General features: G+C 37.1%; 1 protein-coding gene across 1 annotated transcript in view; it reads right to left on the reverse strand.

Annotated features, from left to right (window-relative positions):
• LEMD3 (LEM domain containing 3) overlaps positions 1 to 25,013 on the reverse strand; it is a 56,460-nt gene that overhangs the window by 24,497 nt on the left and 6,950 nt on the right. Inside the window, exons 3-4 of the mRNA XM_026865188.1 lie at positions 5,798 to 5,835; positions 3,398 to 3,470 (exon numbers count right to left, since the gene is read on the reverse strand). Coding sequence (XP_026720989.1) covers positions 3,398 to 3,470; positions 5,798 to 5,835 — 111 coding nt within the window. The remainder of the gene's footprint in view (positions 1 to 3,397; positions 3,471 to 5,797; positions 5,836 to 25,013) is intronic.

Below are 25,013 nucleotides of genomic sequence, written 5' to 3' on the forward strand. Positions count from 1 at the left end.
CTTAGAGGTTACTTGCAGTGGGACACTGAAGTGGGTAGCTGAAGAAAAGCAGGAGCAGAACAAGTGTTGTCAGATCAAGTTAAGAATGTCTGATCTCCCAAAGGCAAATTCAACAGTTTTCATAACACTGTGGAAAACCAGAACTTGCTAAATAGTCTTTAAATCACTGCTTGGAAACAGCACAGTATCAATTACCTGAAGAACTAAAGATTACAGAGAGTGACAGAACAGATAGCCTGTGACAGCAATCAGACACAGTAGCTGACACTTGAAATTAACAGTAAGTAATATCTAGGATTTTGCCAGGATTTTCTTATAGCCATGAATTTATCAGTAAGCCTTATTACATACGGAAGTCTAATTCATTCCTGCATCTCAAGGACTTGTACTGTCCATTAGCTCAGAAGGAAACCACCTAAAACTGATAGATCATCACTCCATGGGGAATGCCAAACAAAAAGAAACATCTAACTAAAGAAAAATTCTTTATATACAAGAAAGTAAGGCCATACCCATGGGTAGTTGGATGCTTCTTGTGGATATAGTATTTAGGTTTATTCATCTGGCAAGCCTGACTGAAAATGGATGTGATCTATTGAAGTCTCTCCATGAAAGACCAAGACATCCAGTAATTAGCATATGCATGAGGAAATCTAATTTAAATAAATCACATTTTGGTTTAGGAGAAACTGTTAGGCACTGAAATATATACTATCTATAAAAAGTTGCTGCTTTGAAGAAAGGCTGAACCATTAGACAACAACACAGGAACACAAACTTCAACTCAACTGGATGAGTAGAGTTTCCTGTGAGTTACACATAATTCACCATAGGTTTGGCAGACTAGTAATTCTGAGAATAGTAATGCATTAAAGGCAATCTATTTTTATATAGGATAATTAAATCATTTCACATCATAAAGCACCACCATACAGATTAGGCATCAACAGCTGGAACACAATATATTAAGCCAAATAAAAAGAACAAACTGTTACCCTATTTTTTCTTCCTTCAAACAGCATTCAGTGTTTTACCTTCTAAAATAAAAGCCCCATCACTTGCTCTCCAACTGAAGTTGACAAGGCAAGAAGCTAGCTCAGAAAAAAAATATAAGTAGTCTAATAAAACAAAGAGATAGAAAACAAATTCTGAAGCAACCATCTTTATGGTAGTCCAGATGTTGAATAAAGCTTAACAGACTAGACTACTGTAAGTTTCCAGCCTGCCTTTTTAATATTAATAGTTATAACATGAACAAATGATTCATAGCCAAGTATGAAATGAGAGAAACTTTTCCAAGTATGTGACAGAGAGACCTGAAAAGCACTACTTTTAGTAAAACTACATTCCTTTACTTCTCTCTTTTGAAGTGGTACACTGTGTACAAGATCAACACTTTTAAATCCTGCATCTCTCTAGCAGCTTTCTCTGTTCTATGAGTTTTTAAAGAGCTTCCAGATATTATGCCAGGTCTACATCAATACAGTGTTCAAGAATGGATGGCAGACTTCTTCCTCTCATACCTTATGAAACTTGGCTTTGAGAACAACTTCTGTTTAAGTACAGATGAATTAGGTCATTCTTTAGACTTACAAAAGCTACTCTGAGATCCAGTATTCTTGCAATATGGCTTCAGATTGGGGAATTGTCTGACAAGAGAGTATAGCTTTATTTTTTAAAAGTAAGTACTGAAGATTCTCCTGGCCAAGAATAGAGATTAATGCACCTGGTGAAGAACACAATCATCTTGGAGCATACAAATTTCTCTCATAAGGCAGACAGGTAAACATTTTTATTAGTGCACATGCATATAAGTAAGCCCCAGCTAATGAATACAACTCCCTTTCTTTCGCAAATGTAGAAATGAGATTCCAAACCTTTCTATCTAGGCAAGTACACTGTTTACTGTATGGCCACTGGAGGGCTAGACAACACACTGAGAAAAGCAAGCTGTTACATTTTCATTTCAAAAGAGAGAGAGGAAGCATAACCTGTTACTTCTTCATACAAGTAAGTGCTCTACTGCACACATCTGTGGGTCTTATAAAACATTCCTATACACCACAGGTTGGCTACTCTGCATGGAAAAAATACCTTTTGGCCCCAATGACTTAAAGCACAGAATTATCTACTAACAGCTATTAAGTATGAAATACTTTGAAACAGATGAAAGATGAAAGATGAACAGTGCAAGGCATTCACAGACAGAAAGCAACAAAATTAAGACTAAAGCAATTATTATTTTGCATGCACTCAGGTTAAACATCATTCTTTCTCTATTTTGGGTTAAAGTATAATGTAAACAAGAAGAAATTTATGAGTTTTGTCCAAACATCTATTTTAATCACCATGGATATTGTAAATGCCCTGAAAACAAAAAGCTTCTGCAGGAAGATTACTCTTGCAATTTAAAGGTATTACAGAACTGCTCAAATTTCTCAGAGATTTCCTATATAGTCAAGACATATTAAATCATCAGCCTCCTATGTGACAAGAATTTTTTCCACGTTTTTTAATGTTTGAGAAATGTCTGTAGCACCTGATAATAGTGGAAAAGCCTTCTTGGTAGAAGTTACTGTTGCAAAACAAATAGTTGGCACAAAGAACAGAAAGGCTTAACACCCCCCACCCCCCCAAAAAAAATTAACCACTGGCTCCTAAACTCATCATGGATTAAATAAGCAAAGATGATAGATAAATAAATGGCTTAATAATCATGAAATAAGATTCTGCTGTAACACACACTCACCAAATGCCAGTTATAAAACCAGTCTACTATTTCCTGATTGTGATGTGCAAGTATCTATGCAGTTTAAAGCTGTGTTAATCATGAACCTAGGCAAAAGCACCATATTTTTTACTTTGAATATTCAGTAATTAATACTAATCCTAAACACCATATCTGACATTACTATCTACAGCAATTTTCATTACTATATAATTAGTATGGTTAAGTTAGACTATTTTGTCTAACATCGCAATCTTGTTCAACCACGACTGTTCATTGTATTAGTAATCTTTTTCTGATTGCTGCGAAATACTGTTTTTCAGGCATATTTCCACCACAGTGGAACCTTTAAAAGACATGCATATTCTCTGTACATATAGCACATTTAAATCTTTTAATAAAATCAGATTAATAAAGCATTAAGAGCAAGAACCGTACAGGATCACAATATTCAACAGCCTATCCTGTTAATTAAAAAACATTGCAATAAAAGGTGCTACACTGGTGAAAAAGGCAGTGTAAGTGAACAAGAAATGGGATTTCTAGTTTCCCAAAATGGAACTATCAGGGCCCCATCATATACCAGTTGTTACAAATCACTATCTGAGCATAGACTTCTTCGTAGCTGTTGCCATAACACTCTTAGTCACAATATTTTTGAAGTGTTACCTGCTACTTGTGCCAATTTATCATGAAGTGCATATAAGCTGTTCATCATGAGAACATTCATCTTTTCATCTTCCTAGAATTAGAAAAACATATTAATGTTAAAACAAACATTAGTAGAGATGCATTTTGTTACATTAACCCCCAAAATATTTATATATACCATGAGGAAAAAAGAAAGGTTTTACACATACAGGTGCAAAGCTGTAGTGTTTCACAAATCAACAGCGATGCAAGCAATAGATTTTGAAGCTAAGTTTTCACAATATTGATTTTTCAGATCTTGACCGAAACTAAACTAGATTGCCAGTTAAGACTGACAGCTCAAAAGGTTACTTTAATACTATTGAAAGAATAATGCAGTGACCCAGAAAAAGTCTAGTGGTTGTTTTAGGTTTTTTGATAGCTACTACATAAAACCAAAGCAGTTTTATTAAGAATAAATGTGCAGTGACATATCACACAAACCACACTAAAGTACTATCTGGTCACATTCCTGCATAAAATCCATAGCAAAGTAAAGATTTTTGCTCTCTACGTTCAAACTTCAGTAACTTAATTAAAAAACAAAACAGCAAGAAAAGAAACAAAAACCCAGAAAGCCATGGAGTATACACCTTTGTTGATAATTCCTGCATATGCCACTAATATAAAAAGGCCTAACTCCCAAAACAGGCAGGAATATGAGATGTCATGTAATTGTTACTTACAGGGGAGCTAAACTTATCAAGATATTAAGCAATTTAATTAAAATATATCCAGGAACATTTTATATTAGAAGAAATTATTCAAAATTTGAAGATGAGGAACATGCAGTTACATACACTGAGGACTAATGGCCATTCTAAAACATTGGGTGTTCTTTTTAAAGTTGGCTCTGACTCCTGGGGCAGTCAAATGGCTGAGATAATGCTAGAGCCTTTATTCAGAAAATATGCAAAGAAAGTAATTTTCCAGCTTGCGCATCTGCTGAATTATACTCACAAAGAAAAAAAACAAATATATTTTAATTCCCTGATACATCTGCACTGACATTATTTTAAAATTTGAATACTCCAATTTTTTTCCATAAGAAAACTGCTACCAAAAAGCAGAATACTACTTTCAATGAGCAAATATTTGAGAAATTAATTCCCATAGACAATATAAACAGTTACCAGCATCACCTCTCCTCATTCTGGTCCTACAAAAACATCACTGAGATTAAACTGATATAGTTGGTACTCCCCAGGAAACTAACTAACCTTAAATCACTTCCTGGCTGGAAAATACTGGGCACATCAGAAGATACATACACCCATGACTTTAGTAATAGCTACATTGAGACAGGTACACGAAACAACTGTGACCAAATTCTTTTTTTTGTAAATTAACAGTCAGACCAAAGGAAGGAACTGAACAGTATAACCTTTGAAGCCAATGAACAAATCAAGATGGAGTAGGATTACTATGGAAAAGTGCACAAGAAACACAGAAGAAACTAACATACAAAACAAGTTCTCAAGCTGTCAAACCCAGTGCACAAGATACATCGTTCTCACTGCACTACTAGTCATTCTGAAAGAATCCTCAGAATTTACCCCACAAAATTCAATTTGCTCAAAAGATTCAGAATCATTTTCTACCCAAGAAACTAGAAACTAGACAAGTTAAAATACACAATTATTCCCTTCTGGAGAGCTCAATCCTAGACAAAAAAAAAACAAAACTAAAAGAAAACACCCAGCAAACCCCACAAAATTATCTTGCAATACTTGCTTATGTATGCCTAGCAAAAGCAGATCACTGTGTTTACATAGTGATTACAGTCCAGGCAGAAAGACTGAAGGCCAGAAGAGAACCACCAAAACACATGCTGCACAACTAAGAATAATACAGATACCTTCAATGGTGACATCTCAGAAATGGTTATCCTGATATTCCAGTTGAAAGAGTGAATATAGGAACAAGTAACAGAATAGAATCAGAGTGAAAAAAGCAAACTTTTAAATCCATTTTCTGAAGGAGGCTAACCCTTGCTCTTCTATGGCACTACATAAGACCCTAGAGTTTCAAAGTCAATAATGTCTTACCAGTTGTCCTTTCAAGGTTGAAAAACTAAATGGTAACAGTAAGAGACAGTGATAAATTTAGTCTCAAAACTTAAAACATTTTCCTCATAGCTCTACAACACAGATTATGTAACATTTTCTTAGTATATAAAGCAACCAGCATGCCACAGCCAAAACTCGTAACCCTAGTTATATTGCCCAAGATGAAAAACAAAAAAATAAAACATTAGTTGCAAGAATTGTGTTCATCTCATACAAAACATCCTGAAACTACATCCTTCTGAACAATATGTATTGTTATTATACAGTCATTGGACAGACTAAAATCTCAATATGAAGTAGGTTTACTTACTTCTATTTTTTGTAGTTCTTCACTGAAGGGATTCTTGACTGTCAGAAAGAGAAAAAAATTAATTCATTCTAGAGTCTGAAAATGCTAAGAAGGTATACTAACACTGTAGCTTTATGATAACACTGTAATATGTAGATAAACAAGTCCATAATATGACAAATAACAATAAAACAGCTATTAACCTTTGACAACTCCATATTTGATAATGCACTATACTAGTATTTAGGTTAAACAAGGATTTTGTGTATCTGCAAATTTCACAGCTATTTCCATGCAGACAAAATCATGCCTATCATTTGCTAAACTCTTTCATGACTCAACTGCATTGAAATAGTAATTTGACAGTTCTACATTTTTCAGTATCTAGTTTAAAAAAATAAAACTACTTTTTCTTACTAAGCAATAATCCATACAACAAAGCTGTACAACCCATCAGCATTTTCTGTTTTGACAAGAGTAAGAGATGACATCATGAGATCTCAGGTGAAAAGTGCAGTGTGACTAAATGACCATTCCTTCATTCCTAAACAAAAGAACTTCCACAGCTTCTGAAAACACAAGTTTATCTATTATATTGCTCTTGGCTACAAAAATATATTCTTCAAGGAAGAGAAGTTGAAAAAAGACAAGTAATTTGTGCTATGCTTCCACTTCAGACTGACCATCTGCTAACTGAAAAGTTACCAAGGCAGGAAGCAATCACCATTAAAGCATAGTCTTGCCTTTCTAAGCCACAAACTCGTTTCACCAGTCTGAGTTTAAACAAAAATTAGCAGTTCTACACACTATTCAAACACAAAATGAAGCTTCTATTAACTATAGTTCACCAAGCACAAAACAAAAAACAAAAACAAAAGAGAGTATCCTGAGAAACCTGACACAAAATTGAAGGTCTAGTTGTGCAGGTCATCATATGGATATTGAAAGCACACCAAGAAGAGGTAGCACTTGAAGGAGCACACTGCTCCATGTACAGTTCTACAAAAAGTAGAGTTCCTCCAAAAGAAAAAAAAAAAAGAAAAAAGAGAGTAGTTTCCACTACTTCCAGATCTGATGAATTTGCATAGAAAAACTGGAATAAATCTCTGGAATAGAGATTGCGAAGAGTTTTGTGCATTTTGAAATCTTGCTGTTCAACTTTCTATACCAAGACATAGTAAAAGACAAGTACCATCTTAAATGGTGTCCAAAATACATAATTCCATTTATATGGTGTAATTACACTCACCCTCCCACACCAGATATTGCAGCTGTTTACACAGCATTTCTGTTTGCATCTAAAGGTAACTCAGCAACAGCCTCTGATAGTGCTAACCAATTTGACTTCTTATAAGGCACTCGCACACGTAAAGATATTCACAAAACATTAAGTTGCCTCCCCAACAGTCAGCTGATTGACAATATCTTGACTCCTGAACCACAACCATTATTATGAAGCTGATCAGTTAATTTTACTTATAAATGGGCCAAATAAGAGAAATAAAGGTGGGCACAGTAGATCAAAATCACGGCAAGATTTCTCATTTAGGAGAAACAGAGGATACAAAACAGACTAAGGACCAACTTAACCAGGGGTCCCCTAACCTTTGCCAAGTCTAACTGCATCTGGATAAGTAACTGAAAATATATACATTGTATAACAAAAAAAAAATTGTTTTACAAATAATTCATACTACCTGCACAGACTTCCATATCACTGTTGGCAGCAGCCAGACTCTGAGCCACTTTACCTTATTTTTGAAAGGCAGGTTTGTAGTGGGAGTGATTACCATTTCACTGCTTCTAAATGTATCAATGGTAGGAAACACATCTCTAATTACAACCAATTATGTATAAAACAGTGGGGCAATCAAAATGCTTTGAGTGAAAAAGCAAGCTTGCCTCTGAAACTTGGCAAACAATGGCTTGTCCACATGCCTGAGCTCAGAAGAAAATGAAGCATGCTACCTACCCAACAGCAATAAACACTTCAGCTTCGTCTGACACAACAAATGGGAAGAAAAAAACCAAAACCAAACACACACACACACAAACACAGGGACTGATTTTCAAATATCTGAATACTTGATTCAGATATCAGATTAATTAAAACTGGTGGAAGCAGAAGATATTAAGCTCTCTTGTAAACCAAGTCCTATACCACTTCATGATTTCATTCTATAGAAGCAAATTCTCAGACATTGCCTACTAGATTATCAAGCTATCAACTTGACAAAGCTTCTATGTAGTTCATTCATTAACTGAGCAGAACGTTGCCAGTACACTAAATTTTTAATCTAAATAGCCTAAAATGGGATTAGAGAAACACAGCCAAGGTTCTAGATGACTGCCAACCTCCCAGTTTGATCGTTAGTTATCCAGACAGGGTAATTATGCAATTATGGTCTCTTCCCAAGGTCAATCTTACTGAGTATATGAAACCTTGATTATATGGTTGTAGATTGGGGGGGGGAGGGCATGAGACACAACAGTGTGTAGATTTCAGTATACTTAAACATATTTTAGCACCGATGAAAGCCATGGAACAAACACAAATGCAGTACTTCCACAGCTGCAAAGATGCAAACTGAACTGTCAACTGCAATTCTACATACACTAGGACAGCACAGCAATTAAGTGAAGGCAATGGTGGTGTTACACTCATATTTTCCCAGCATCACAATCCCAGTGTAAAATCAATCTCACATGCAAACAACTTTGTATTTGGAGAAATTAAAACACTGGATTGTTTCATAAATTCAGATGAGATGTGAAGGTTTGCCTCTTCTTCACAAATACAGAGTGGTTAAGTGGATTTAAAAGAAAAGGGACTCTCCTCCAAATTACGTATCACAAAAATTTAACAATTCTTGTAACTCATTATTTTAACTCACACTACAGGATTTCCATTAACTCCCTCTGAAGTTAGGGGGTTTATGCCAAGTTAGCAGTAAGTGAGACATTTTACCCAAGAATATAGTTTAGGATGTCTGATGCCTTAAGAGGCAAGGATGCCAAACGCAACTGCAGCAATTTATCAGCTGCATATGCAATTAATTAACAACTGTTAATCAATCTGCATCTACTTACCACATATCTTGATTAACTTGAGTTAATAAGGCCAGTCCTTAACTACTTCAGTAATTCCTCTGGATCTAAGCTCTTATCAAATCCTCCCACCACAGCTGTAGTTTCATCTACTCCAACATGTCTGAGGTATTTCTACGTATTACATCAACATTATCAGTTCAAAAGGTTTCTTGACAATTCCTAAAATATGTAAGTATTGTTTTAAGAGTAACAAGTTATTGTTCTACCAAACTAAGCATTAATTTAATAACCAATTACCAATAGAAGAGTTTCTTATGTGAACACATCGTACTTTCAAGGTTCCCCCCCTTAAAAAGGGTTCAAGCCCTCTACCATACAGCAACAATTAACCAGTCTTGAAAGCAGTCTACCTAGCAAGCTCATGTTTTTATGAGCTTCAAAGAACAGATTCTCATCTACTTATACTACAAAACTGAAAACTAGACAGATAATTTTCTAAAGCAGCAAACCTCCTGAATTGTCCCAGGGGGTCTTCTCTCCAGGTAGCCAACCAATCAACCACATCCACTACCCTCAAAGAAGGAGGGATGCAACAAACTACCCGGACATGGCAATCTCATGGTCCACTAGAACTCTCCATACAGCAGCCAAAGTGTGAGAAGCATGGCAGTTTTACCTGGCCACATGTGAATACTAGCTGTGGGATAAAAAAGGAAGGGTATTTTCGTGGAAGAAAAATCTCAAAAACTTGGCGCTGTAATAGCTAAACATTTTGCTTGAAAGTTTGATACACTGAGAGATTCCTGGTAAGGTGTAATGAGAATAGGATACTTAGCCACACATGGAAAGAAACAGAAAGCACACTAAGGGACATCATCTTCCCATGCAACTTGATTACAAAACAGGAAGGGATATGCTATTTAAATTCAATTTTTTAGAAGTAATCTTATTTAAATGTTAATCTAGAACAAGACAATATGACCAAAAAGCTTGCAAAATAAATCAAAGCACCTTACAAATATTGTTCTAGTTAACTGAAAAGACTACTAATGACCCTTAGAAGCAACTAATTTACACATATTACTGTTGGGACAAGCTGTAAATGATGATTTACAGACTGTGAGAATTCCTTAGAATGGCAGAACTGGTTAGTCTCAAGTAACAAAAAGTCACCAACACAAAGCTAAAGGTCACAGCACAGCTCCAAAGCATTCCAGCCAAAGCTGTCAATACAAATGCTTATATGAAGCCATCTCACAGAGATGCTTAATTTTAGGAATACAAATGCAGTCAGTGTCAACATACAAGGTTTTCACTACAATACAGAAGCTTTCATCTTTAAAGTAACAATAAAACCACTCACCATCACCATCTCCATTTTCCTCCCTAATACACTGGTAACAATTGCAGACAGACACAGTATTTACAAGGGTTTAGTTTCCTTCAGCAAGACAGAGCACAAAGTGGGATTTCTCCTCTTCTTCAAACCATTGACAGATGTGAAGTTGCAGCCTAACTGCAGATATTCATGAACACACAAGTCAGTTTTATAGTCTTAAAGGTAAATGTTCCAAAGATTAACATAGCTTCACAGGCAGTCATATCTAGAAGACATGAATAAATAAAAATACCTTTGCCTAGGACATAATGTAGAACCACATCACTAATATGGTACCAAAATAAGGGATTCAGTTACCTCTTGGTCAGCAAGTTCGGATACCAAGAAGTAGCTAATTGTTCCACTACAGCAATCTCCCAGATGCTGTGGTATCCTGCCCTGAATAGTGTTAGCATTCTTGCAGTTTCAGTATTCAATACACTTCAACACAAAACATTAAAACTGGAGCATGAAGGAACAGTCAAAGACAAACCAGGGATTCAACTAGCCCAGAATCCTGCCTCCAGCAGTAGCAAGAAGTTTAACTCTTTTCAGAGACAGCTGTTCCTAACTGGAGGGAGGAGATCCAAAGAACAGCAGCAAAAATGAGACAGAGGATAAGAATATAAAGTATATGCTGATACTTCAACAGAATATTCTCCCTGTCACAGAAAAATTTGCACCTCAGTGACTTCCTGAGACAGACAGAAGTGGCTATTTTTTCTTCTTCTCAATTACCAACTCCAATGAATGTTTCCTTACCGATTTATCTAGTCCCACATTAACCCCAAGCAAGCTTTTACCTTCAGCAACATATGGTCAGAGTTCCACAACTTAAAAATGCATGTGTGAATAAACAGCTTCTCTGCTTACTCTGAACTTGTCACTTGTTAACTCAAGAAACTCCTCCTTGTATGAGAGACTGTGATTAATCAGACCCTGTTCACTCTCTCCACAATACTCATGCCTTTACTTCATTCCTCAGTGTCTACCTTAGTCCTCACACTTGCTATGAAAGCCATACTATGCTTTTGATTATATCACTACTCTCTGAACCCTTCTGCAGCTCTGCTATGTGCTTTTTGAGGTTGGGGACCAGAACTGGACATTAATCAAAATAAAGGAGCACCATGGATTATTAGTGTTATACTGATATTCTCAGTTTCTCAAATATACTTTGTTCTCAGCTCCCTTCCTAATAACCAGAAAATCCTACCATTGTGTTTCCTTCCTGACCACTACTCAATATTGACCTAGATTATGGCATAACCTATTAATATATTTCTGAATGTACAGATAATTTTATTTCATAAATGAAAAAGCAACTTCCCAATGCAATTTTAAGGAGCTATAAAGCCACAGCTGCAAAAACAAGAATGATCCCAATTAACCTGTAAGCACTTAATTTTTCAATGTGATGATACCAAAAGTGCCAAATACCATCTACACAAGGATTCAGAGCCTCTACACTGCAACACACACTTCCGAGCTAGCAACTTCTGCAGAAGCAAGAATGTTCCTCCCTGCAAGCAGAAAGTACTTTTCTCCTCCCCACCCACCATGTCACAAGCAGACTAATCCCAAAACAGAAGCAATATTTTTTCCAAGATCTGTCCTGTAAAGGTGTGTTCAGTAAGTGGATAACCTAATGCTTTCCATTAGAATTTTTTCTTCATCAAAAAAATACATTAGCTGGATAACGTATTGTTAACAGAGGAAACAACAATACCGGAAGCGCTGCTGTCTGAAATAGGCCTTTAGCCCAGCCTTTTTCTACATGACCTCAAAACTAAGTTCTTAATAACGTTACAATCCAAGTATTTTCAGTATCAACTAACAAATTAACTTTTTTCCCCGTAAATTTGGGGTCAAGTACTGATTCCACCCAGTGACATACTGTGTATATATCAAGGACAATTCTAAAACATTGTCTTAAAGCTCCTAAACCTTAAAATGCCAGAAAAAATGTATGTTATTACAGAAAATGTTATTCCAGAGCTCCATCTTTCAAACAACTTGAACAAAATAATCCTGCCTTTATTCTCCTCTCTGTGGTTACTCAGTGCTCAAAACAAATGAGCAGTTTTGCATGACCATCATCTCCAGACTCTGCTAATTCAGGTAGAAACCACTTTGAATTAGTAGGCTAGATCTCTGTGCTTTGATATTAAAACACAAAGTTATATGTCAGACTAAGCAATTCCTTCACTACAGATCATGTTTGTGTGCTTTGGAAAACATTTTTACATTTCTAAATCAGTACACCTTTACGTTTTGAACAGTCCTTGGCCATGTCCATTTTGAACAGCCACACAATCTGCAACAACGATTAGCCAATTCTAAAAACAGCTGAATGTTTCCTTAATATCAAATTAGTTTTTCAACTGCCTCAGCTTATACTGATAATTTTTCCCCAATATCATCTGAATGCATTCTGTTTGTGAATAGGTGACAGAAAGGTTGATGATATAATCAAACTACTTCATAATTCATTTCTTTGTTTTTACAAAACTCTCCTCCAAAATAATTAAAACCATCATATTTGTGATTGACATTTCAGTTCAGACACATTTTCTATAAGCCCTCAAAATAGCAGTCTTCGTTACTTTAGGTAAAAGGGTGGGGAATACCAAAATTTCTCTTTGGGGTTCAGTTCTTCACCAATTCTTAGAAAAACCTCTCCCTATTTTAGGTGTATCACCCTTTCCAGAAATGCTCAAATCTACTCCAGCCTATTTAAATAATGGTTAGAACAGACTTGAATGTTGAAAGATGCTCTTGAGAGTCATGTCAATTCAGTCCATATTTAAGGAGGCTAGTGTTTTGGGAGTGCTTCTCATCAGATTATTCAGTTTCACTAAAATAAAAATATTAAACTTCATTCTAGTACTTGTATTAATGATTTAAAACCTAGAAATGAATGTTTTGTGCTTAAAGTCAAATATTTTACTCTTCATACTGACTGTAGATATCCTCATACCGTGAAACTGAAATAGAATATAAGTCAGTTCTTAAGAACATCACCTTTTTTAAGCAAAAAGCCTCATAAAATAAATCCAAAACTGAAACAGTTGTCAAGACTTCACAGCTGACTTTAGAGGAAGTTTTCACTGTATTATTACCACATTAACTCCATGAATACTGCTGCCGGCTAGAATCTACTGCAGTGAACTGCCCATTTCAAAGAGATTATAACTAAGTCTATATTAACAAAGAAACTGTCTTTCCTTCTTTCTGGTCTTGTGTGTCCTAAGTATCACCATCAACCATAGCAAGACTCAGGGAGGAAAAAACCACACACATACACAGGGCTACATACACCACTTGTTTCAAAAGAAGAATGTGCAACCTGCCTCTGTTTATGAAAAAAGCATGAAAGTTCACTTTTCCTTCTAGAAGACCATGTGAAAACAACTGTATGCAACAAATGGAGAAAGAAGCAAATGAGCCCAAAGAACCACCGATGCAGCCACACCAAGAAACTGAACAAGCTTTAGAACACCCCTATCAGCAAGAAAATAATACTGCATTTTAATTCCTCAACTCCATACACAGATGAGAAGTTTGGGCAGTGTTTCACATGCCTAACTTGGGGGGAAAGGGAGGTATCAACAGTAGAAGCAAGTACCAGCCACCAAATGCTTCAGACAATGCTTCCAGCTGCTACACCCACCCAGGAACTGGTCTGCATCCCAAATTCTATCTCCTCGATCAAGCATACTCAGCACAAGAGCAGTCTTAAGCAAAAGCACATTAAACTGCTAGGTTATTTGCGAAATCATTTCTCCTGAACTGTATTTGTGGAAAGCCAAAACTACTTTTACAATAAAGTAGCCCCTCTTTTCCAATTTTAGCAGTGTAAGGAAATGTTTTATAGCAACAGAATTTGCATACACACTCTTTTACATTGTATTACAAAACATACTATATTTCAATGAAGAAACAGCTGTTTGTGTTCTATTAGGAAAAAAATGGCTCAGAAGTGCATTTGCCACGTATTGTAAAAATTAGGTTAATACTACATTCCTCACACACACATACACAGTCTCCATTATAGGCTAGCGTTTATATGTAGAAAAAAGAAAGAAAAAAACCCCAACACACTAAGACTGCTTTTTATCAATAGTTGCAAAACATTACCAGCAGAACTTCAGACACCTACCAGCATTTTATAATGGATAGAGAATACCTTCACTGTCAAGAGATCCAGAACAGGCTTCTGTAATACCTCTTCTCTCTTCTGTGCTCCCTCCAAATATTTTAGCTCCTTATACTTCACAAGATCAAAACATACCCACAACTTCAATAAATGAAAATGAAAAAAACTCCAAAGATATTCAGAATCAGTGGAAACCCCATCTTGAAAACATATCAGCACAAGCAGATCAATGTTAAATTAGGAAGTGGTCTGCTTTCCTCAAACTCCAAAGTTCAAGATGGAAAGCAAACCCATAAAGCAAGTGTTATTAAAACACAGGTTTAAGAATCAATAGGAATCTGCAATTAAATATTAAATCTACTGTCACTCTGCCAAGGTGCCCAGTCTGGACAGAAACACTCCTGTGATCTTGTAACACACAGGAAGGATTCTTGTCTGGAAGAGTTTCCAGTATAAAAATACCTAGTTATAACCTGTTCTTCCAGATAGATTTCAATTACAGAGTATTAGCAATATACTATGATTGTATGAACAGTTTACAGCATCCAAAGAAAACATTCAAATGGAGAGCACTGACAGAACTCAAAAGACCGTCAATCAGGAGACCAAAGACATTAACAAAGTCAAGATAAAGATCACATACAGTTTTTTCATATTTAAAACTGGGGTTTTGTTGTGCCTCTGTCGTTTTAACCATTCAGCACACACTGGTCTATCACTGCTTGCTGCACTAAGAGCAGCAGAACTGCTGAACAATGAGCTATACAAAGCCTGAACACTGCAGTAAAACTCTGAAAATAGGCACTCTAGCATATCCTAGGGAGAAAAAAGAGCTTACTCTATGCAGGACACAGAGGTAGCTGCTAGCAGATCACTTATGACAAAGATGAGCTTTCACAGAGGAAGCATCAGCCATCTTACCAGAGGTATCCATATTACCTAAATAGAAAACTACCCACCACATATAGCTGAAGTTTGCAGCGCTCAAAACCAGGGTGAGCTCAGCAGTAATTCAAGATGTAACATCACTTGACTGGAAATTAATAAAAGTAGGCAATATTCTGTTAACTTCCTTTTTTTTCAGTTGGACTAAGACTCTAAAGAGTTGTCTAACTTCTACTCTGTCTACCATACCAGCTGCATTCTGATAGCATAAACTCACTGATTCAAATGAAAATTGTTATCTTAAGGGAACAACTCGACTACCACACAGCCATATGCCACTGCTATCTTTATATATATATATATGCCTTGCCATTGGCTCCTATATGCAGTTCAAGAGTCTGCTTGAACTAATACTTCCAATATTAATTAACAAACAATTGTGATAAATAGGTTATGTCTACTAGTTAAAGGATTACATCCTAAACTCGTGGATTAAGCTGATGAATCTTCTAGCAGTACTGTGTGCAGTTCTCCTGAGCCAGGCAGATCTAGAGGAGAAAGAATCTATCTTGGCAAGAAACCTATCTGCCATACAGCAGAAAAAGATGATGGAAAGGAAGAACAAGTGACTCAGATGTCAAACACTGGGAACAATAAAACCTTTCCACACCACCGGCTATTTGTAAATACATGATAACTCTGTAGTATGTAAATCACTACATAAAAAGTATGTATCACCTAGTACAAAGCTAGGAGCTTAAACTATAAAACTAAGTTTACAAAAAAAGATCTTAACTCTCCTTACTCAAACCACTTATCACTGCTTAAGGAAGCACAGCTGGCCATATAGCTAGTAGTCTGACAGCAAGGGTTGTATAAGAAGCTCAGTATATTCCCATCTCCTGAGTGGCAAAGAACATCACATGCTAATTCACTGCCTTACAGAAGGGATAGGCAGACCCTATTTGGCCTTCTGTCCTCATATCACTGGAACAGATCCTTCCCAGGCTGCTACTTCCATGTGATTTCCCTCCACATTTGCCATCCCTCCAAAGGAATGACTTCAATACCACACATCCTATGCAGCAGGATAAAACAAGTCTGGATTTATCACCCCATTGTTTTCCCCTAAAACAACATATGCATTTGTACTCTATCAGCACATCTTTGTTGTTAGTTCATAAGCAGCACCTTTAGCTGAATGTCAAGAGAAAAACACTGCATTTAAAGTTATAAATCAAAAAAATGCATTAACCATTGCACTGTCCAAGTCCAAACTACACAGACACATTAGTGCTCAATGTAAACAAGCTAAGAAAAGAGTGTCTACAGCATTTCTGCAGGGAGTAACACCTTTGATGGAAGTCAAACTTAACAGACACTGGTCACAATACACCTAAGATCACCAAGTCAGACTGTGCACATACACCTGCCCACTTCAAATGAATGAGCTCTTAGGAGTACTAAAAGGCTGGTATTTCTAGTTTCCAATTAGAAATGAAAAAATACTATCTCAAAGGACACTGTACAGACAGTAGAACAGTATGGCTCTTTGAGATGTACTCAACACTCCATTTTATTTTTTTCTGAGTTTATATGAAAATGAACATGTGTTTGCTATTATATACAGAAGACAAAGTACCCAAACAAGAATATAATCACTTAGATACAGCTCAAATCCCCTATTTCCCACAGTGATTTACAACCACCTTTATCCAAAGCTGGTTTTGCATAAGCAGTACTTTGCTTACAGATAAGAGAAACAAAACCCAAAAATAAGTACACTAGTACATTCTCAAGGAAATCTGCATCTCTAACCTTTTCTCAGCTAGGCAAAGTCTCCCCAGGACAGCATAAAGTTCCCTAGGACATACACCTTTGCAGCTTTTTTTCTTGAAATATGTCTCACCTCCAGAAGCTTCCTTGGATCATGTATCAGGTGCAAACCAGTACAGAAACAGACCAGAATGAACCCGACATCATATTCTCCTCTTCAAGAACCCACCAATGAATTTCATAAATCATCTTCTCTTATTTACAAAGTGGCAGTAAACTATTTCCAAGAATGAGAAACAGCACAAGCAAGACTGCCAGTCTGGCCTTTTCCCAATAATTCGGTTTGACTGTGGGTCTCCATAGCCTGAAAGAGGCCTCTCAGTTTGTCACACATGCACCACCCATTCTGTCACTCAACAAAATTAACAAATACCCTCTTTGATTGTCTGAAGCATGACACCTGGAAAAGAACAAATAGCCCACTAAACTTTCAGATCAAACAACAGAGATGAGCAGAAAAAATAACGATGAATGTTTTACCATTTCCCAGAAAATATCCTGGGAATTAAAAAAAAAAAACCCAACAAAAAAAACCATACACACAAAACCACACAATCCAACCAAGGGCTGTTTCAGGCTCTTGAAAAAAATCCAAAACAAAACCAAAACCCAAACACACATTTACCTTTTGATATTTGAAACCCCTCATTCACAGTAATGCTCACTATCTATTGACAGGTTTCAGATTAGCTCTAGCTAGACTTCCGAGAGATATGCGAATACTACATAATGGGCTTGTGCTGTGCAGCTTGATGATACTAAACAGACACTAGGATAAGTATTACTAAATGAGTGTGCTGTGGAAAGTTTGACTGTATAAAACTCATCTCACACAGTAAGATGAGTACTGAGGGGGGTCAGATGGTTAAGGTGAGCAGCTTTGATAGGCAGCCAGTTGAAAATATCCACAAGTTAACACAAGCAGTTACAAAGTCAATGGACAGTCTGCGGCTTCTCCAATAAGCAATTCAGAGATTTAACTGACCTTCAAAGAAACACTTTTCTGTGGATAAAAGGAAAATTAAGATATATACGTGGCCTTAAAATGTAGTGTGGAATAACACTACATTTATCCAACTCATCCCAGAAGACTCTCGCAACAAAGTTTTGTTCAGTTGACTCCCTAGCAAAAACAGGCTGAAGCTGCATTAACATAAGATGCCATGAGTCCAAGTATAAAAGTTTCATAGAATCACAGAAAGGTTTGAGTGGGAAGGGACATTAAAGATCATCTAGTTCCAACCCCCCTGCCATGGGCAGGGACACCTTCCACTAGACCACGTTGCTCAAAGCCCCGTCCAACCTGGCCTTGAACACTGCCAGGGAGGGGGCAGCCACAGCTTCTCTGGGCAACCTGTGCCAGTGTCTCACCACCCTCACAGCAAAGAATTTCTTCCTTATATCTAATCTAAATCTATCCTCCTTCAGTTTAAAACCATTGCCCCATGTCCTATCACTACAGTCCCTGGTAAAGAGTCCCTTTCCCATCTTTCCTGTCGGCCTCCTTTAACTACTGGAAGGCCGCTATAAGGTTTCCCTGGAGCCTTCTCTTCTCTGGGCTGCACAACCTCAACTCTCTCAGCCTGTCCTCATAAGGGAGGTGCTTCAGCCGCCTGATCATCTTCGTGGCCTCCTCGGGACCCTCCTTGAGCAGATCTGGGTCCCAGAGCTGGACACAGTAGTGCAGGTGGGGTCTCATAAGAGCAGAGTAGAAGGGGAGAATCACCTTACTCGACCTGCTGGCCACACTTCTCTTGATGCAGCCCAGGACACAGTTGGCTTTCTGGGCTGTGAGCACACATTGCTGGCTCGTAAGTCAGTTTTCGATCCACTAACACACCCCCAAGTCCTCCTCCATAGGGCTTCTTTCAATCTGCTCATTGCCCAGCCTGTATTTGTGCTTATGCTTTCTTGTACTTTTTCAACAAAGAGAACATTAAGGGGATGTGACCCATATGTAAAACCTGTATTAAGCCTTAAGTGAATAAAGGCAGTATGGAGAAAGTCTTAGTCTATATATGAAACAATGATTTTTCTAACGAGTCTTCTTTCAACTTTTCATTAAGTAACTGGCCTTCTCCAAGAGAAAAACTGGCCTAGGAATTGGTCTACAATCCTTCATTTATGAGCAGACCTCTTTCTTACCTGTCTAGTACAGCAACACTATAATTCAATGGATTTTGTAGACTAATTAGTAAGTTTTAATGCCACTTAATGCAGTTTGAGACCTCTTAAGCCCCTACATCTTCTCCTCCCCTTCTATATGAATTCAGTCACTCAAGAGTTCACTTAAAGCAGCTAAAGGAATTTAAGACTCTAAAGAGGCAGCTTTATTCAGGATACTTGTGTTACAACATGACCCTCAGTATGCAGAAAATTTGATCCTTTCCTCTGCAAAAAGACTTCATCTCTGCAAAACACCAGACATAACAGCACATCTCCTACAACAAACTATGCGCAACAGGCACACCACGCTTGCCTGTTTGACATCATGCATACATCCACACTCACGTGCTCCTTACCCTTTCACCCTCCACATAAGATTGTAAATACACAGCAGAACACTGAACAGCACTAAACAATGTTGTGGGAAGTACAGCACAGTAGGAACATCATACATTATAAACTGGAGCAAACCTTCTACAAAGAACCTACATAAGATCAGCTTTAAGTTGTGCAATAGTTCTTCAATCTATCCTTGCATCCATCAGTATGCTTCTTTCCATCAGTAACACTGTCCCTTATCTAAGTTTTTCTAAATCAGAATTCCTCAGTGGACGGAAGATATCAAGGTTACTTTCATCAGTGGCAGTTACATCATGCCCTTGTTTATTACAATCACAGCAAAGGTTGCCATTTTCCCCCACAAGTCTAGACCTACCAGCAGCAACAGTAGGAACCAAGAAAGGAAAAGTAAGGACAAAGATACTACTAAAGTTCTTACTTAGCAAACATGTAAGTCCCCCCCAAAAGTGCCTTCTTTTTCTTAATGTACCTTGATTTCACAATCCCTTAACCAGCCAACTTACTCCCCTCAGCCTACCACAAATCATAACTAATTCTACCAGAGAATACAAATACCCACAAGAACTTTAAAGGTGTAAGGAACATATGCTTCATGATTACAGTGGACTGTGCTTCTCCACAGTATTGGAACAGCACTTTTATCAACAAAAACCTGATGTACTTGCTTAATTACACTGCCTAAGGTTTTTTGTTAAGTGGCCAAGTAACTTTCTCAAACAGCAGCTCTGGCCTGTTCACATGTTCTCAACTATTGAAGCACAAGTCTAGAAGCATGACAGGGATCAGTTCACTACAACTCTAGCACTCCTGGCCAGCTTAGCCAAAGTTTTGTGACCTACTACTCCCAGATGAAACACAGATGTCCACAGGAATTAAAATGTACATGACTGTTCAGAAACACAATTGATCCCCAAGAATAGAAAGACTGTAGGCCTGATTCTCCTTTTGTACTGGGATACTTAAAGATTATGAAACAGCGCAAAGTGGGGCTCCTACAATGCTAAATTTAAGCCCTTGGTTATCACGGAAATTTCCTCGAAATATTTTCACTGCATCCATTACTGCTGTATGAATCTGTCCTAAGGAAAAAAAAAAATCTGCATTGCACTTGAAGAAAACTATTATTTCGTAGATGTTCTTAAAAAACACGTTTGCTTTTTGCTTTCCCACTCCTTTCTAGTCTGCAGTGCTTTATAAACATAGAAAAGTGGCAACCAGATCTGCTTTCAGATCCTAGATCACCCTTAATTTTCCTCACATCACAAACCAAATTTTCTTTCAAGAAAACTACTATGCACCATGGAATGGAGCACAAGCTTTCAATTAGTTTTTGATACCTAGTGAACACAGTTCCTGCCAAACTCTTCTGCATCCCTACTCCCCAGGCAAGTAATCCTAGTTCCAACTTCCCATGACTGACTTCACAAAAAAACAGAACCTACAACAGTAACACTGAAAAAACATCATTATAAGATTATCTAAAGTCATAGCATAAGGAAGGTTTTGTGCATGCCTGCAAGCAGTGGCACATTTCAGGTATGAATGCCAAGTAAGTTAGTTCTAAATATTCTGAACAAACACCACACTAGCTCCTTAAAAACAGGAATTCTGAAGTTGCATCATTTTTGTTTCAATGCTTATGACCAGTTTTCATATTCATACTTTGTAAAAGTAAATAGACTGTTTATTATCCTTTATGAAGAATCTGAAGTTGTCAGCTAAGATGAACTACTTTGCACTATGTAACAATTATTTGGACTTTCCTGAGTACGAGTCTTGGCCAAATTTGTTCTCGTTTTTAAGAGTTATTTCTGATATACCACAAGGAAGACTGAAGTTTAGAAGTGTCAAGAATCATATACGGAAATTTAACTATTCTGCCTGGCTTTACCTTTCTAGCCTAGGGCTTCTTTGATCTATTGATCAAAAGGGTCTTTTCCAACCTGAATGTATCTGTAATCTTGATCCAAAACTCACCAAACCATGTAAGTGAGATCAGCTACAAGACAGATTAGTCTTTAAGATGCAGATCTGGGTTTTCTTTCGTATTACCTAGAAAAGAAATACTTGCTAGTTTACAGGAATACAAGGAAAGTGAAACAGAGCTATTATGCCAATATGTCAATAGAAGAAGTTGTTATATTGTCAACTACAAGTCAGGGTATTATTGCCTGTGCTTTGCAAGTGATAATAGTGACACAACACAGGAACTCTCCAAATCTCTTAAATTTGCTTTCTCCCTTTACCATCTTATCTTCGATAAATATTTCTTATCCAAAATTAATTTTCTTCCATTGAAGCCAACACTGTCAAGATGATTTCTGAGAAGGTGATCTTAGAAAACAAGTATATTCGTAACAGTTATCTGTGAAATACCACAGCACTTTAATAGTAATTTGCAGGTCTGTGAGTGCAACAGTCTTCATCTTGTCTTCTATACAGTAAGTCTAACTTCTTAACAATGAAATTCCCTGCATAAAATTCCACAGAAGCTTTAACACCTGAGAGATTTACAAGTTGAGAACAAAGGAATGTCAATGGAATAGATTTAAACTCTTAGAATTGTGATTTGCATAAACTTCCACTTGGAATACATACAACTGCTAAATCTCCCTGAATTAACATTTCAAAACCACAAATTGTAGCAAATACAATACTATCCTCCTAGCAATCGTTTTGTAACAAGTATCATAGAAAGACCAAAAGCAAGAGATGTCACTTTCAAATGCCTCTTCTAATAAGAACATAAGATTTTAAACAAGACCTACCTGTAAGTTTCAAGATCACTTTTTTGTTGTTTTTTTGCCATATAAACTACTCCCCAGGCAAAGTACTGGAGCAGAAACAGTGGGAGTAACTTCAATGCAAACTATTTCAGATTACAACCTTAGCAGCACCTACACTAGCACTTTCATCTTCCAGAAAATAAAACAGACCCGAAATCAACATCTACTGATATGATAGTTATTAGCTTTCCATGAAAAATAACTTTAGAACTAATTCCCAGGAGCAGCCACTTGAGATGCTCAGAGTAACATCACAAAGCAAAACCAAAGAAGTTCGAAGAGATACCCAACTCTTCAAGGTTTGGAGAACCCTAGGAAGTAGACAAAAGTCAAATCTACCGTTTTCCTGACAAAATATTATGCTGGCTTGGCAAGTTGTTGATGGAATTCCACAGTATTTTGAAGGCAGGTGCAAGCAAAACACGCTTCACTGCAAGAGCCACACAAATGAGGTTACCAGCAACCAAGCCAGAACTGATCCTTATTTACACATAAAACACTGTCAGAGACAGCAAGCACAATATATGCCTATGCATTAGTTGGTCTTCTATGTACACTTGAAGAGTAGTTTAATTTCAATGGTTTAAGATGCTCTAGTAAAAGCCCCATAGATAATTTTCTACACTTTAGATAGCTAAATGCATAAGTTTACCTCAAGTGACCATATGTAGGTTAGAAACAGAAGAAATAGGCCAATTATGATTTGTCTTTCAACATTTTATGCTGCATGTGTGGCAAAACTAAGGCACTTCATAGCTGTTTCAGAGCTCTGAATAAGAAATCATTTGAACATTATGAGTGATATAAGCGACAACCCTCTCAAGTTTTCTGCTTACTACTTCTCATCTATATTATCTTACGTGGTCTAAATTCAACCCCTAGTTTTAAGCCTCCCCCCCTACACACACCTCCTCTGTTCTCAGATTACAGACTGACAAATACTGTAAGTGCTGATATTGGGTGTACTTGGTGATAAATATTTTTCAGTGTCACAGACATAATATCACTCTGTTTTGATTGAATTTAATTTTAGGTAATGAACAACTAAGACAACCAACATTAAGCTCATTGTGCAACATTCCCTTCAAAGTTAAAATAATAAGTCACCCAAATATAAACCTTTTTTGTTTTCTCACAGTAACTAAGATAATTATGGAGATGGGTATAGTGCAACTCAATTGAATCCTAAAACTTTTTATGAAATAGTCATGAATAGAATAACTGAGTTTTTCACAATCAAATCACTCTCAGTGAACAGAATCTTACCTACAACAATCTGAAAGACAGAGAAAGCTCAGTATCCAATCACTTACCCAAAAGATCGTTTCTTGAGATACACTATTATTTTTTAATAAAAGTGTATGAATCAGTTTTGCTTCTATAAAGAAAACAGATAATACACCCACACAAGAGTAAGAGCCAAAGGACTCACTCAGATGATGCTCAAGCTTAGGGAAGCATGTAATAGTAGACAGGGCTCTTTCCCTTCCCAGTAGCAATCAGTCTTTATTGGCCTGTCTTGCTTGTTCTTGCATGTTCTACAGACCTACCATATTTTCGTTGCATATACCCATTTCAGAAGTAAGAATTTAGTGAGCACGTGCTGAGCATATGGGCAAGGTAATTCCCTGCTCATTCCCACATTACTTAAAAGCAGCAGCCTGCTCCTCTTCCTATGAAAGGAGCTAGCCACAGAATGTTGTTTGCTTTTTCCAATAGGCCCTGTTACCCCTGTTCCCATTTGTTATGTTGCAAAGCCCTGGGCTGTGAGGAAGGACGACAGATGAAATATGAGTGCCAGAACAATTCTTCAGGAAATCCACTTTCAGTTCTACTGAAAAGAGAACAAATAGGAACAGCCCAAGAACTGGCTTAACTGAACTACCAAGCAAGACTGGGCTACCAGACCCTTCGCTGGGCAGTCTAACCTAAGCAAAAGCACAAAAGAGAACAATTTTCCCTGTATATCAGTTCCAGCTAGGTTAACTTTTTAAAGAGCAATATATTCAACACAGTGATCCCACATGCTCTACAGGACAGTTCACACATTCAAACAAAGTTTTCTCCCAAGAAAAAAACTTTAGAGTGTGTTTCTTTTCACAGTATTATTGCTATCTGCATAGCTGAGGCATTCACCTTTATCAACCATCATGGCAGTAAAGTTTTAACTCAGTCACTGAACTTGACAGTCAGAAAGTTTACCCCAGTAGGTCGACAGACCTTCTCCCCTATTAAAATCATCATATTTCAAGACTAGAAAAAAAAATCTAATACATGTTAGTAGAATTACATATCTCATCAGTACATTAAAAAAAATTAATCTGTCTCAAGCAGTTATGGCCAGAAGTTAACCACAGAATATGAGCAGTCCCAACAGTCACAGTACACTCTATCTAATTTTAGCCCACCTGCATATGTTCACTGCCTTCCCAAAAAAACAAGACTGTAGTTTAAAGCCACGTGGACAGCAATGAAATCATCGCAAATGCTTTTAGTCCTTGCTGCTACTGTCCTTCCTAAACACTAAATCCTTTACTCTCTCCTGCAGAGTACAAAACAGAGTAAAGAACTATTCTGCTACCATAATGTAATAAATAACGAAGGGGGGGGGGGGGG

Source organism: Athene cunicularia (assembly GCF_003259725.1).
Source record: "Athene cunicularia isolate RWA chromosome 1 unlocalized genomic scaffold, athCun1 chr1_part2, whole genome shotgun sequence".
NCBI classification, from domain to species: domain Eukaryota; kingdom Metazoa; phylum Chordata; class Aves; order Strigiformes; family Strigidae; genus Athene; species Athene cunicularia.